The sequence below is a fragment of the Cyanistes caeruleus genome, unplaced genomic scaffold (assembly GCF_971803275.1).
Source record: "Cyanistes caeruleus unplaced genomic scaffold, bCyaCae1.hap1.1 HAP1_SCAFFOLD_194, whole genome shotgun sequence".
Taxonomy (NCBI): Eukaryota; Metazoa; Chordata; class Aves; order Passeriformes; family Paridae; genus Cyanistes; species Cyanistes caeruleus.
This window is the reverse complement of record NW_028255982.1, coordinates 12,024-26,075: the sequence shown is the minus strand read 5'-3', so window position 1 is coordinate 26,075 and position 14,052 is coordinate 12,024. Positions and strand designations below refer to the sequence as shown.

The window sequence follows — 14,052 nt, the reverse complement described above, 5'->3', positions numbered from 1 at the left end:
TCTCATAGGGGAGGGTGGTAACGGTGCCGAAGGCTCCGTTCCAGAAGCAAGGTTAGTAGGTGAAGGTATTGAAGATGGCACAAAAGGATTAGTAGCTGCGGCAGGGGTCAGTGATGGCGCGGGGCGAGTCAAAATTACTGTATTCGTGGCGGGTGGCAATGGACACTCATTCATTCCCTCTAATGATCTATTTTTTGACATAGCTGCAGATGCCTTTGTGGCAGCTGCCTCTTCAGCCTGATACTGCAAAAGAACATTATGAACTGTCCGCCACAGTTTTCCCATTTTTTTTAGCAGTTCTATCATCATTTAAAACAGCTTCCCACAATTTATCTCCAAATTTTTGCCACTCACTTAATTCATGGACTGTATGGGGATTCTGAAAACACCCCCGGGCATACCCATAAGCAAGAAGTCCAGGAAGCTCCTTGCACAAATCAAAATCTTTAACCTGTCGCTTTTCTAAAAAGCAGGTAAATAAATCATATGCTGCTTGCCTTTCCATCTTACTGTCAGTGCGTGCTGTTGCAGCCCCTACAAAGTTTCAGCAGCACCTTACAGCAGGACTCTTCTATAAGGACGCCTGGGGCGTGGCAACGTTGCTTTTTGACCAGGACTCTCCTGTGAGGTTGCCTGGAACACGGCACAGCTGTTGCGTTTGGCCGTCCTTGCTGCGGAGGACCCGTCCCCTGACACCAACTCCCTTGGCTGACTCCAACTCCTTTTTAAGGTCCCAAAGATCCCAAAGGTCCCAAAGGTCCCTGCTGTTTGGGCACCTTGATGAGTTTGGCGGAAGAAATGCAGCACTCAATATGAATGATCAGCAAGTCTCATTTATTGGTAACTCTAAAACCACTTATATAGCTTCAATAATTAGGCTCATACCTAGTGCAAAAGCAAGCTCGTTATTGGATATTTTCAATTAAGGTCAACTCCACCTAATTCCACATTCCTGTGATCGCTCACCTATGCTGAATTCACATTCTTCTGATCACAGCATCCTGTTCTCCAGTTAACAGTTATCACTAAGGTCTTCCTGACTTTGCAACATCTCACACTAACCGAACTCTACTGTCTAATTCTTTCCCAGCTAACTGCTGCATGGGAACATGACCTTTGCTAGCTAGCCATTGCTCTCTACAGTTCTAACAATGTAATGCTGGGATTTGATACAGTTGCCCCTCAAATACCCCAGGTAAAGGGAGCTGAGTGCTTCGATTCCACGGAAACCATGAGATAGTATCAAGACAAGTATGCTGCTATGAAGGAGCACTCTTTTTTTTCTGCCATGGAGAGAGAGGACTCGCACGTGGAGGAGACCGTGGTGTTCCTGCACAGGGACTCACCCCTGACCAGAATCATGTGTGACAGGGAGCAGGAGGGCCCTGATGTTAGTGAGCAAGGTGAGGGCAAAGCAGCCCCTCTCACAGCCTGTCCCAGGGGCTGTCGGGGTGGCCAGCGTGGGGCCCAGAGCAGAGGCCAAAGGAGGCAGGAGCTGCTCAGGCAGGCCAGGGCTGGCAGCCTCCTTCCTCCTCAAGTGGGGCCCAGCTGGGCCAGGGGGCAGCTGTTGGGAGCCCCGTGCCCGCAATGGCCGCTGTTCTCCAAGGCCTCCAGCCCTGCCCATCAGGCAGGCACGCAGGCAGGGACAGAGCAGCCCTTGGGGCCGACGCTGCGGTCTGAGAGCCCCACAGAGCTGCTGACACCGGCTGCCATTGGCTCTGTCCCCTGCAGCATGCCTGCTGTGTCGCCGTGCAGAAGCTGACCCCTGTGCTTCTCCAGGCCCTGGCAAGTGCCCCTGTGCTGCTCCTGTGCTGTCCAGGGCACCCACGGGCGTTGCTCGCGCCTGAGAGCGACCAGAACCAGCGGGGAGTGTGACAGCTCTGCTGCTCTGGGCTCGGCTGTCAGGCCAAGCCCCCGGGGCTGGGGGCAGTGTCCTTTTATGCTTGGCAGAGCCCGTACGCTCCTGGAGGGCTGGGGGCACTGCTGCGGCCCAGCCTGGCCCAGGCCTGGGAGGCCTTTGACATTGCTCTTAGATCCTTGAAAGGATTTAAACGGTAAGGTTGCTTGGCAACTTCTTCAAGGAACAAATATTACACGATTCTTTTCAAGAAAGGGTTTATTAGTTTGGGTTCAGTTTCCCTATGGAATTCTTATGCTTCCTTAGACGATCCAGAAATTAATGAAAATCTAACATATTCCTAGGAGAAGTTTTTGAATCCACTACTTGCAGAAGTCTCTAAAGTCACTGTTTCTCTTAAACACTTCCCTTACATCTAGCTAGCTAGCTGCTCCTGTAACAGAGAGAGATGCAGTGGTTTACTTGGCTGGACATCACAACATCATGTTACACACACCAGTATACCAACACCCATTTGTTCCCTGACAGTTCCAAAGTTTCAGGCTCTTCTGGAGGTCCTGAATTAATTTTGCATGCACATCCATAGCCGTGTTCCCTCCCCATGCTCAGCATTCAGCCACAGTTACCAGGGAGCCAATGTTCCATACTCACCTCAAGCAATAAATCTACATATGTCTTCCCAACCCACTTTGTCTTCACTGAGCTCTACAGATCTACAAAATAACTTTAGGCCCTGTGCACAAAAGAAAACACAACACCAATCAATAGGGTTCAACCCTTCTGATTCGGCTGCTGCTCCCAACAATCATGAATGAACAACACGATAAAGTCAGAAGCTCTATCCTCCACGTCCCTCCTATTCTCTTCTCCCCCACCACATGTTGGCTCCAGCAGAAATGTTCCCTACTGTAGCCTGGTGTACTAAGAAAAATGAAAGGCAGCAGCTGTCTCCCTGAACATGCTGCAATCTAAATTGCAGTGAAACAGCAGCTCTTGCATTAAATGCTCAGCAGCAGGATCCCACAGCTGGCCCCAGAAGCGCTGCCTGCCAGAGGCTGAGATCTCCATTCTGACACACCCTGCAAATCAGACGGGCTGGAAGATTGCAGGGCAGTAACTGTATGAACACAGCCATACATTTCATCCGCGTTATCTAGCAAGTCTCAAGAAACAAACGTCATTTAAGCCTGTCTTGAGACTATATTCTACAAAATAGAACAAGCAATTGTTTTGGTGGCCTGTGTAATTTTTGGGGGCTGTGTATGGTTTTTTTTGTTGTTGTTGTCTTTGTTTTTAAATCGAAAATTCACTGGCTTCAGAAGAGCAAGCCCCAGATTCATTAGGATGAAGAACCGCACGGACGTATGTGGCTGACAAGAACACTCGGCATGTCTAACAGTAACACCAGAAAGACAGGAAAAAGTTAAAGGAGATAGACCTACCTGAAAGGATCCCAAATGTCTCGCTAACCTGTCTAGTGACTATTTTTCTGCTAAGCTCTAAACGTTCCTATAGCTATGAGGTAATTATCTGAAAGAAAGGAAAGGCAGAAAGCTGCTCAGCCTTTATTTTTTACCAGGACTGTCTCATGGGATTCTACCACAACTTTGACCACAAGAAAGGATGGCAAATTTTGACTACAGAGCATTCATAACCAGGCAGCATTTTTTCTTCCTTACTCAAGTCCAGTAAGGGTTTAAAAGGGAAAAATATACAAAAGGGGACTGAGGAAGTTGTGTCATACCTCTTAGGCGTGCGTCATCTATGGAGAAGAAGAAAACTCTAGCACTTTCTGTGCGTGGTAGAGAAAGAACCCTAGACAAGTACAAAGGGGTTTTAGCATCCTAAAAGGTCCTATCAAATCCCATGGGCACGAGTTAGAGCTGTAGTGCCTCAGAGAAATGGGATACACGGAAGAGCTTTACTGCATAGTATGCAAATAAAGCCTTCTATAAAAAGACCCCACGTTTGACACAAAAACTGACTGTGTCTTTGCCTTGTGGCCAAACTCAGTTTGGGGTTGGCCAAACCAAAACAACCCAGTCCATTTCTTGTGCTCAGCTTCTCTCTCTTCACATTCAACTTCACATCCAATGGGCTGCTGGGACTCTGGACTCCACACAGCACCAGTGGTTTTCCAAGATGACTTTCCTTGCTCAGAGGTGTGCAGTGTCAGTTTCCCATTTCCTCAGTGCTGCCACTAATATTCCCACAGCATCCAACTACTACAGCCAAGTAGACAACAAATACAAATGGAACTTGCCTTTCTTGGTGCTTTGCAATTTCTGACATCATCAGCACTCTCAGAAGTGATGTCTTGGAAATGTGAATCCTCTTGCCACGTGACTTTTTCCGGTTTTATCGTTCCAAGTATGTGAGGCCCTGCAAAACCAGCAGCAAAAGAGAAAGAAAGCCAAAACCAGATTATTTCTCTGCTTGCCAGGAAAAATTCCTTCTTTCAAGTGAAATATTTATACCGGGAAAGACAGATTTAGGAAGGACAGAATCTTCTCCTCCCTGATTTCCTGAGCTGTAGCTCTGCTCCAGGATCTTCCACTTTCTTCTAGGCATCTCCTATGTATTCCTAAATATTTATCATTGCATCCAGAAGACAGTGAATAGCTCCTGAATACAGCACAAGTGTGGTGGGCTTGTTGCTTTGTGTTGTTGCATTTTAATATTTTGGATAACTCGGCACGGTTTCCTTTCATTCCTACCTGACTGTGACTTGATTAAATATTCCTTCATCTTCATTTCATAAGGCCTCACTTTATCTGAGGTTAGGACACCCCAATGATCCTTCAGTGTCATTCAGTTTCCTTTTTCTGAAGGTCCAGGAATAGAATTTGGTAACTAACAGAATGTTCATGGAGCTTGGGGTCAACTCCAGGATTTTGCTCCTCCCTCTACCTTAACACCCATTTTCCTTAAAATCCTCTTGGGCTCTAGGTAACTTGGTATGACTGCTGTGTCACCTTTTTCCTTGTTTGAGAAGTTTAGGGCACAACAAGAAGCTTTTTCACCACTCTGCAAAAATCCCAATGCCTTCTCAAGGCGTGCACCTCGAAATTCCTGAGATGCAAGCAGGAGTTACCTCTCATTAATCTCCCACAACCTTGGCAAGTAGAAATGAAGATCAAAATACTTCTGCATAATTACTAACTTCTGCTGCTGAAAATCCTCTGGATTTAATCCTCTGGATTAAAATCCTCTGACCTTCTTCACACCATATTGCTCTACAGTGCCTGCCAGAAGCTGTTCCTTAGAAATGGCTCCGTTAGGAGGGTTCTGCTGTTACCTTCTTTGATGCCCAACTCCTCTGTGTCTTCAAAGAAGGAAAACTTGAAAGCACTCGACTCCTGAGTTCCGTCGTTTTCAGGCAAAGGTCCCAGACATTCGTCTGGGGCAGAGTCCTGCGCATCCTCTTGGTCCCAGGCTATTTCCACAGTCTTTTCCGGTTTGACCTTTGAAGGTCCAAGCAAGTCTTTTAAATCAGCAGCAGTGTCGCAGTCGATTTCTCCAGACACTTGAGGCAGTGTCTCACTCTCTTCCTTCTCCCTCTGCTTTACTGAAGAAAGGCTTTACTGAAATGAGATTGATCAAGGATAGCAACACAGCCCACGGCCTTTTCAAAGACAGCTTCCCTAAGAGCCACCTTGCTCGTCATGTCTCCCTAAACGTATCCAAGCCATTAAGGACTGGTTCACTTTCAAGGGGAAGCAGTGTGGAAATATCTGTCTAAAGGCAGCAATGAGTGTCCTTTTTAATTAGCTATGTCCTCAGGTGGCTTTTCCCTTCACAATACATGGTAACATAGAAATCAAGGATCACAGAAATGCCAAGAGCTAATCTGGGTTTTCCACAGACCTGCAAATCTCAAGGTCCCTGTACTGACCCTTCTCACCTTCACTTACAGCCACAAACAGAGGGACTAGAAAGAGAAGATGACACTACGTGCTGCTGTTAGAGGTCCGAGTTGAGGCCCGACGTGGCTGGCGGGAGCGGTTGCTCCAGCGCGACGTCCCCGACGGTGTCCCCCTGCGCCTGGGCCTCTCAGCACTGGCTGCTGTCCTCCTGCTCCCGTCCTGCCGACTCCTGGACCGGACAGGTCGGTTTGAGGCCCGACGTTGCAGGCGGGAGCGGCTGCGTCTGGGGGACGTCCCCGAGGATGTCTCCCTTTGCCTGCGCCTCTCAGCATTTGCTGCTGTCCTCCTGTTCCTGTCCTGGAGACCGCTGGACTGGACAGGTCGATTCGAGACTTGACGTGGTAGTCGGGAGCGGCTGCGTCTGGGGGCTGCCTGCGATGGTGCCTCCCTTTGCCTGGGCCTCTCTGCCCTCGATGTTGTGCTGCTGCTCCTGTCTCGGCGACTCCTCGACCGGGCAGGTGGACTCTGGGCCTGAGCTTCCTGGCGGGATCGGCTGAGTCTGGGGGCTGCCCGCGATGGTGTCTGCCTTTGCCTGGGCCTCTCTGTCCTTGATGTTGTCCTGCTGCTCTGGTCACAGTGACTCCTTGACCAGACAGGTGGACTTAAGGCCCGAGCTTGACAGCAGGGGCAGCTGCATCTGGGGGAAGCCTGCGATGGTGTGTCCCTGGGCCTGGGCCTCTCAGCCCTTGGTCTTGTCCCGCTGCTCCTGTCACGGCGACTCCGTGACCGGACGGGTCTATCTGTGGCCCGACTCTGCTGGCGAGAGCGGCTTCGCCTGCGGTCAGGCCCAGCACGCCTGGAATGGACCCTGTCCTCAGGGCCCATGGAGCTGCTGTGTCTTGGCCTTGATGTGCTTGGGCTGCTGCTGTCTGCCAAGGATGAGGCTGCACGCTGGGGGCTGCTGTGGCTGCTGGCCTCTGGAGATGGAGAACGGGGAGCCAGAGCCGATGACACCGAGCTGCTGGTGGGGCTGATGGCCTCAGATTCTGAGAGGCCCTGAGAAGATTCCAGTCCTGACTGTCCGGTCAGGCTGGGGCCATTGAGCTCTGGCTCCTCCGTGGCAGCTGTAAGAGCAAACAGGAATGTCCGAGGCCTGCCAGGCCTGAAGCAGGCCATGCCCGACCAGAGCACTGCCCCCAGCCCTCCAGGAGCTCATGGGCTTTGCCGTGCCCAGCCTGGGCACTGGCCCCAGCCCAGGGACACCCGCCTGCTTTGCCTCATACCCGTGCCGAGACCAGCACAGCTCTCACACTCCCAGTGGGTTGTCCTCACTGTCAGGCCAGAGCAGCGCCTGTGGGTGCCCTCAGCAGCACAGGAGGAGCACAAGAGCAGCTCCCAGGGCCTGGGAAAACAAACGGGTTGATGGCACTGAAGACAAAGTGTCCCAGCACGGGATTGTGCAGCCCAGCACCACTGGCTCCTTCTGCTTTGAGCCCTTCCTGAGACACAGGTACCCTGCAGAGCCCCGGGTGCAGCTTCCCAACTCACCCCTCTTCCTCTGCCTCCTCCCTGCCTCCTGGGTAAAGGCATTCCCTGGCATTGCACCTGCTGTGCCTCTCTCCTAGATCCGCAAAGGCATTGTTGTCTTCCCATGTTGGCCCTCTGATGGAGAAAGGAAAAGCTGATGTGTTTCTTCTGCCCTGCCCTCACGGAGGTAACAGGGTGACCCTGCTCTTCCTCCAATGCTTTTCCAAGTCCCCTGAGAAGCGCAAGTCCAGACTCCCTGGATGGGGCAGGGCTTGGACTGCTGGGGCAGGGCCTGGCACAGCACGGCACTTGCACCCTCCTGTCTTGTGCGCCCCGCAGAAGGACACCAACCTGATGGGGGTGCGGATCCCCATGCGGAACATCTCCACAAGGAATTCCTCACTATCTCTGCAGAGGGGGCAGCTGAAGTACAAAAGACCAGCGCGCATGGCCTGTCCCTGCAGGGCAAACAGAAGCAGTGTGAGCCAGGCCCTGGTGCTGCTGAGCACCTGCTGTGTCCCAGGCCTGAGGGCATGGCTCCCACCTGGAGGCAGTCCCTGTGGAACCAGGCTCTTTTGCACGTCGGGCACACGATGGTCTTGAAGGTCATTCTGTCCTCCACTGGCTCCATGCAGATGGGGCATTCGGTGCCCGGCTCTGGAGTCACCTGCACCATCTGCACTGGACGGTGTCCAGGGCAGAAGGACCTGGGGACAAAGGGATGGGCCTAATGAGAAAGTCTTGGTCCTTCCCCAAGGGTGGCCAGAAGGGGAGAGGAGCTACCTGTATGGGGCAATGTACTGCGTGACACAGCCGCCCTCCTTGGCACAGGGCAGGTGGAACCATCTGTTGCAGCCTTCCTTGCAGCACAGGATGGTGGCCCCGCTCTGGCCGCAGACGCAGCAGTGCTGGAATGAGCCAGGCAGCCCCATCAGCGGCAGCCTGGGGACCTCCCCAGGCCGCCCCAGGGCTGCAGGCAGGGAGCAGGATAGGGCCGCTGCTGGCGCTCAGCCCACAGAGCCAGCTGGTGAGGGGAGCTCCTGTGCCAGAGGCTCCACGGAGCTGCTGGGAGCCAGACTTTGTCCCACAGCCGGCTTCATGGCCGGCCTTCCTTGCTGGGGCTCTGGGCTAAGCTCTAGCCAGCCTCTCCTGGCACAAATCTCCCTGCTCTTTTGCCAGGCCCTCACCTTCCATGCCGCCCGCCTGACTGCAAGCTGGATATCTGGAAGGAGGAAACCCAGGAGTCCAACACATTTTTTTGCTTGCCGGAAAAGCAGCGTGGCAAAATACTGCAGAAAATGGGAAGAGCTGATGAGGACAGGGTGGCAGGGACTGCCCCTTGCAATGCTGGAGGGAGTGCCCGGAGCCACTCACCAGGCAGAAGATGTGGGCATAGAGCCCGTATTTCTCCTGTTTGTCGCCGCAGGTGTCCGGGTCAGCCTCTGCACGGCGACACAGCAGGCATGCTGCGGGGGACAGACACAATGGCAGCCGGCGTCAGCAGGTCTGTGGGGCTCTCAGCCCGCAGCATCGGCCCCAAGGGCTGCTCTGTCCCTGCCTGCGTGCCTGCCTGATGGGCAGGGCTGGAGGCCTTGGAGAGCAGCGGCCATTGCGGGCACGGGGCTCCCAACAGCTGCCCCCTGGCCCAGCTGGGCCCCACTTGAGGAGGAAGGAGGCTGCCAGCCCTGGCCTGGCTGAGCAGCTCCTGCCTCCTTTGGCCTCTGCTCTGGGCCCCACGCTGGCCACCCCGACAGCCCCTGGGCCAGGCTGTGAGAGGGGCTGCTTTGCCCTCACCTTGCTCTCTGCCATCAGAGCCCTCCTGCTCCCTGTCGCACATGGCGGCTGTCAGCGCTGAGTCCCTGTCCAGGAACGCCGCTGTCTCCGCCAGGTGCTGGTCCTCTCTCTGTGGGAGGAAGAAAAGTGATGGGAGTTTGGAGAACAGGCCCAGAGCTACGAGGGTGCTACTCCCTGGTCAGCCCTGCGTGAGCCCTGCTCCTGTCCGCCTTCTGCTCCCGTCGTCGCGCTGAGGAACACCGCCGTCTCCTCTGGATATTCCTGCGCTGATTCTGGGAAGGGAGAGGCAGGTGAGCCTGCAGCACAGGCCCAGAGGCCCGAGGTGTGGGGCCCCTCTGGTCCCTGGGCAGCTGCTTCCCTGCCTTACCTTCTCCTCCCGTTGCCAGGTCGCACTGACACACGGCCTGAGCCCAGCCTTCCCTTTTGGGGCTTTGGTCGCACGCATCACAATGGCCACTCTGACGTCAGCATCTTGCTCCCAAGATTCACGCAGCCATGGCCTCACATGCCCGGCAGCCACTTGAGGCCACCCCCTTGGCAACCGAGGTTCTGACATGGTTCCAAGCCTTTGGTCAGCATGGAACCAGGCCAGAGACTCCTGCAGCAAGTGCAGGGTCCAATCCCAGGCTCCAGGGCAGCCATCGAGGGTGGCACTGTAGGCACAAAGGTGCTGTTCAGGCACGGCCACCCCAGGGCTCCTGCCCCTGGCAGTCGGTTGCCCAGAGAGCTTGTGCAGAGTCTCTTGCACTGCACAGATTCCAAACCTGCTCTTGGTGCACCGACATGTTCCTCTAGACCTCTCGGCAATAAACTGAGATGAACCTGATTTCATGCCCGTGCTGATCACTGTTGGGAACAGGAGATAAAGCTGGGGACCACGTCAGCTGCCTCCCAACCGCAATTCGCCTGTCATCTAATAACTTTGACATTTTGTATTAAAAATTTAGTATTAAGTATTAGTATTAAGCTCCCGAGAAACATCATCTTTTACACTGACTCAGCGGAAACCCAGAGAATTCCTTGGGAGTTTTCTGTGTACGTCTGACTGGAGAGGTTTCAACCGTCCTTGTCTCGGTAGTCCAAACCAGGAGGATGTTTTTCCCACAGTAAAGGAACGTTGCTAGTTTGGTCCATGTTTTCCTTCTAGCAAATATATTGAAAAAACACCACTTCCCTAAGCACTGCCTTGCTTTTCATGTTTCCCTAAAAGTATCCAGGCCCATGAAGGAGTGGTTACCTTTCAAGGGCAATGTCTAGGTTGACTGTATGACACTGTCTCCCCTGTCATCTGCTCTATGCCCGGACATGGGTCCTGCAGCTTTAAGCTAGGCCCAGGGGAAGGGGGGAAACCAGGGGTGTTCTTTTGGCTGTCTGTTCAAACACAGGTTCTCCTCCACTCTCAGCATTGATTCTTTCCCAGCAGAGATAGGGGGAGTTAAATTCTTGCTTGTAGCTAGCTTCAGTTTTGCCAGCTGAGGCAAGAAGTTGCTCAGGACTGCATAGAGCTTCCCTGCACACCCTTCATTTCCCTTTATTATGGTAAACCACCGCAATAACCTGATCAGAGATAGCCCTTTAAGGACTTTAAACGGATTGCGGCAGTTCGGCCAGCATCTTGGCTGGATCCCATGTGAGATCTTGCTTCCCTTTTCTTTTAGCCCTCTGTCTCGCCCGTCGATTCAGTTGCATCGAACCATGGGGTGTTCCATCTTCTCGGCAGCAGGGATAACTTTCAAGGAAAGACCCTTTTTCTCGAGACTGCCGTTTTAAGAATTGCTCCCAATTTTTATTTTTTACCCCTGGGATATCACACCTGACTTTTGTCAGTGTTTTGCAACAACGTATTGCAATTATTTCAATAATATATGGTAAAGGGGTATTAGGATGATAACAATAATTTTCCGGATTTATCCCAAAAGCATAAATCTCCCACCATCGATCAGATCCTTTTTCAAATTGTCCTGTTTGCACACCTTCCTGTAATGCAATCTCAGTCAAATTTCTTTCAAACTTGTAACACTCTGTGCAAATCCCTCTTGGCGATTGACCCCACTTAGAATGTGTCTACCACTTTTCTTTACACACTTTACAAATGGAACATACAAAAGGATAACATTCACAATTTGGTACTGTACACAAGATTTGCATGTGAGAGTTCATCAGGGTCTCATCTCTATGTTGATGGTAGAGAGCGAGAAGTATCTGCTGAATTTTCTGGATCAGCTGAAGGTAAATCACTGGGATCAGCAGGTTTAGTCCATCGGCTCGGCACCCAGACAGGCTGTGTGTTGGTAGACACACAAAGATAACCACGTCCCTGTTGTGGTTTTAAACTAATAACTAAGAAAATTACTTACTTCTTGCTGTGAGATATGGATTAGAACAAGAGCAAAACAGGCATACAACTTAAAAGGGAAAAAAAAGAAAGTTTATTGACAAACCACAATAATAAGAACACCAGAATAAACTTCCAGAACAACCTTTCCATCCCCTATCTACCTGTCGTTCCGATTGGGAACGGCTAGAAAGAACGACACTGGACTCTCAAGGGAGTAACAACACGAGAATTCCTTAGTTTATTGCTTCAGCTCTCTCTTATAGACAGATACGTGGAAAGTACAGAAAAGAAACTCTTATTGGCTAACAAAGTGCTACATTACCATCATTGGTCAGGGGCACTCTGCCCCCCTGACTGTCTCCTGCAAGGAGAAACAAGAGGCTGCAAAACAACACCTGCAAGGCTGTTTAGTGTCCCTGAGAATTGTTTTAATTCCTTCTCATATTTTTCCCAGGATACTTTCTCAAGCAGCCTGAGGAGCCATGCGGCCTGCAGGCATTTGTACAGGCACTGTAGTTCAGATTTAGCATCTATATCTACCCACTATTCCCTTGTTCACATGACAACAGAGACAAAAACTCTGGAACTCTGATGGTTAAAACAGTCCCAGTTCTTGCTAGTCTTTTCACCAGTCTGTATAGAGAAACAGAAGTTTCTTCCTGTTAATTTATGGAGTTTCTCACAAGAAAACTATTTTTGTTATAGTTTTCTATTGCCCTAATGTTAGCTGCTCAGAGCTGCTATTATTAGAGTTCACTCCTCCCATTTTCACATCACTCTGAAGTATGTATGGGCCATGAGTCTAGAGATAGCATTTTCAAGGATATGTTATTCAAAGGCAAAAAAAGTCTTCTTCATCTGTTTCTGTGAGCTTCACCAGAAAACAGTTTTCTCATTGCCTCTCAAGGCTTTAAATCTCTCAACAGTTTTCTCATTGCCTCGCAAGGCTTTTAATCTCCCAGCACTTCACTATACTATAATTACTCTTTACTCAAATTTACACTTTGAACACTATTCCTCTCTAGATCTTATATCATGAATTAAAGGAGTTCTTTTCAGGACTTCATTGTCCATCTCCATAGTTTTAACAGGGAGATATTTCAGCTTAATTAAAGCATCTTCTTAATTCTCTACCTTTCTTGAAGCTTCTTTTCTTTCTTGTCACTGGTAGTTTATAAAGTCTCTTTTCATGTTGATCTTTCTCTCTCTCTCTCTCTGGATAAAAAGATTAATCCGCAAGTCTCATCTGGGTAATGAAAGAGTTAACATCTTGCCCAGGCTTTTGTAGATGGTTTGGAGGTCTCTGCCGAACAGGAGCTGGAGCCGTCTGTGATGGAAAGTTCCTCATGGCTGCTCTGGAGCGTGTAGTCGCTGTTCCAACCCGCTGCAAGTCCAGGGCCTCTCTCTTTCTTCACTGGGCAGTTTCTAGTGAATTAGTTACAGCAAAACCTGCAGCCGAGCCAGAGATCGGCTCGGCCCGGCCCGGGCCCGAGGAAAACCTTCCCTGGGCCCCCCCATCTCCCGGCCGGGAGACGGGGCAGGCCCGGCCCCATCCCCGCCCGGCCGCATGGCCTGGGCAGGGACGGGAGGCCTGGGGCTCCGCCACCCTCCACAGTCAGGAAACAAAGAGAACCCAGAGAGCTCTGCTTTTACATTTTAAGGTAGGGTTCACAAGTTGATCCCACTTTTCAATGGCCTAAACTGCTGTCAATTCCCAGCAATGACCTATAATTGGTCAGGAGAAAAGACTCCAAGCACTTCCCAGCAACTCCAACTCCCTTAAAGGTAAAGTAACTCCATGACAGTCCCCAATACAGTACCTTGCTGGGACCTCCCCACAGACCTGTTTTTGGATCTTTATAGCGAACCCATATTGGACTTTGAGTTTTCTCTGCTTCACGTGCACTATGATGTACTGCTGCAGGCAAATCACTGTTTCCAAAAATACACAGAAAATTTGAAACAAATAAACAGCGTAATAATTGTTCTTGTGGATCTTTGATCTCCCTACATTTATTTGGATATTGTTTTAAGGTACCATTTGCTCGTTCTACTATTGCCTGACTTGTGGGGGAATGTGGAATCCCTGTTATGTGTTTGATTCCCCATGATTGCATCACCTGCTTAATTCTACTACTACAATAAGCAGGTCCATTGCCTGTTTTAATAGAACGTAGAACTCCCATGACTGCAAAACAATTTACTAAATGTCGCTCAACATTCCGTGCTTTCTCGCCAGATTGAGCTGTAGCCCAGATGTAATGATTGTAAGTATCGACGGTGACATGTACATATTTAACTCTCCCAAACTCTGCAACATGAGTAATATCCATTTGCCACAACTCATTAGCCTGTAATCCTCTAGGGTTTACCCCAAGACCCAATCCACTGCCTTGAGTATGAAAACTACAAATAGGACATGCTTTGACAATAGCCCGAGCCTCCTCTAATGGTATCGGAAACTCCCAATGGAGACCTTTTGCATTTTGGTGAAAGATGGCATAATAGCCATCGAGCAATCTAGCATGAGCTTCTCTAGCTAATATCTGTGATGGGACAGGGCTATTTTGGGACAGTGAAGCCAGTCGGTCTGCCCTAGCATTTCCTTCTCCTAAACCCACATGCCATTTGTGGCTACGAATATGGATAATAGCAAAGGCAGCCATCCT

The 14,052-nt window shown here is 50.7% G+C and overlaps 1 protein-coding gene across 1 annotated transcript; it reads right to left on the bottom strand.

Annotated features, from left to right (window-relative positions):
* Positions 1-2,101: 2,101 nt before the first annotated feature.
* LOC147645674 (uncharacterized) lies at positions 2,102-9,904 on the bottom strand. Its single transcript, XM_086874339.1, has 16 exons — positions 9,413-9,904; positions 9,046-9,317; positions 8,626-8,717; positions 8,439-8,540; positions 8,035-8,159; positions 7,796-7,958; positions 7,603-7,709; positions 7,273-7,386; positions 7,008-7,126; positions 5,763-6,848; positions 5,157-5,442; positions 4,122-4,240; positions 3,603-3,673; positions 3,301-3,388; positions 2,510-2,591; positions 2,102-2,291 (listed from the first exon to the last, which is right to left on the bottom strand). Exons 2-10 carry the CDS (start codon positions 9,086-9,088, stop codon positions 5,809-5,811), a joined length of 1,905 nt encoding a protein of 634 aa, XP_086730465.1. The 5' UTR covers positions 9,089-9,317; positions 9,413-9,904; the 3' UTR covers positions 2,102-2,291; positions 2,510-2,591; positions 3,301-3,388; positions 3,603-3,673; positions 4,122-4,240; positions 5,157-5,442; positions 5,763-5,808.
* Between the last annotated feature and the right edge of the window lie 4,148 nt (positions 9,905-14,052).

Bases quoted from the DNA above. Each gene is read 5' to 3' on its own strand.
- LOC147645674 (XM_086874339.1), bottom strand. From the start codon at position 9,088: ATGTGCGACAGGGAGCAGGAGGGCTCTGATGGCAGAGAGCAAG. The intron at 8,541-8,625 runs GTGAGTGGCTCC...CATTTTCTGCAG, and splicing joins ATGCCCACATCTTCTGCCTG to TATTTTGCCACGCTGCTTTT. The intron at 7,959-8,034 runs GTAGCTCCTCTC...CTTTGTCCCCAG, and splicing joins CAGTACATTGCCCCATACAG to GTCCTTCTGCCCTGGACACC.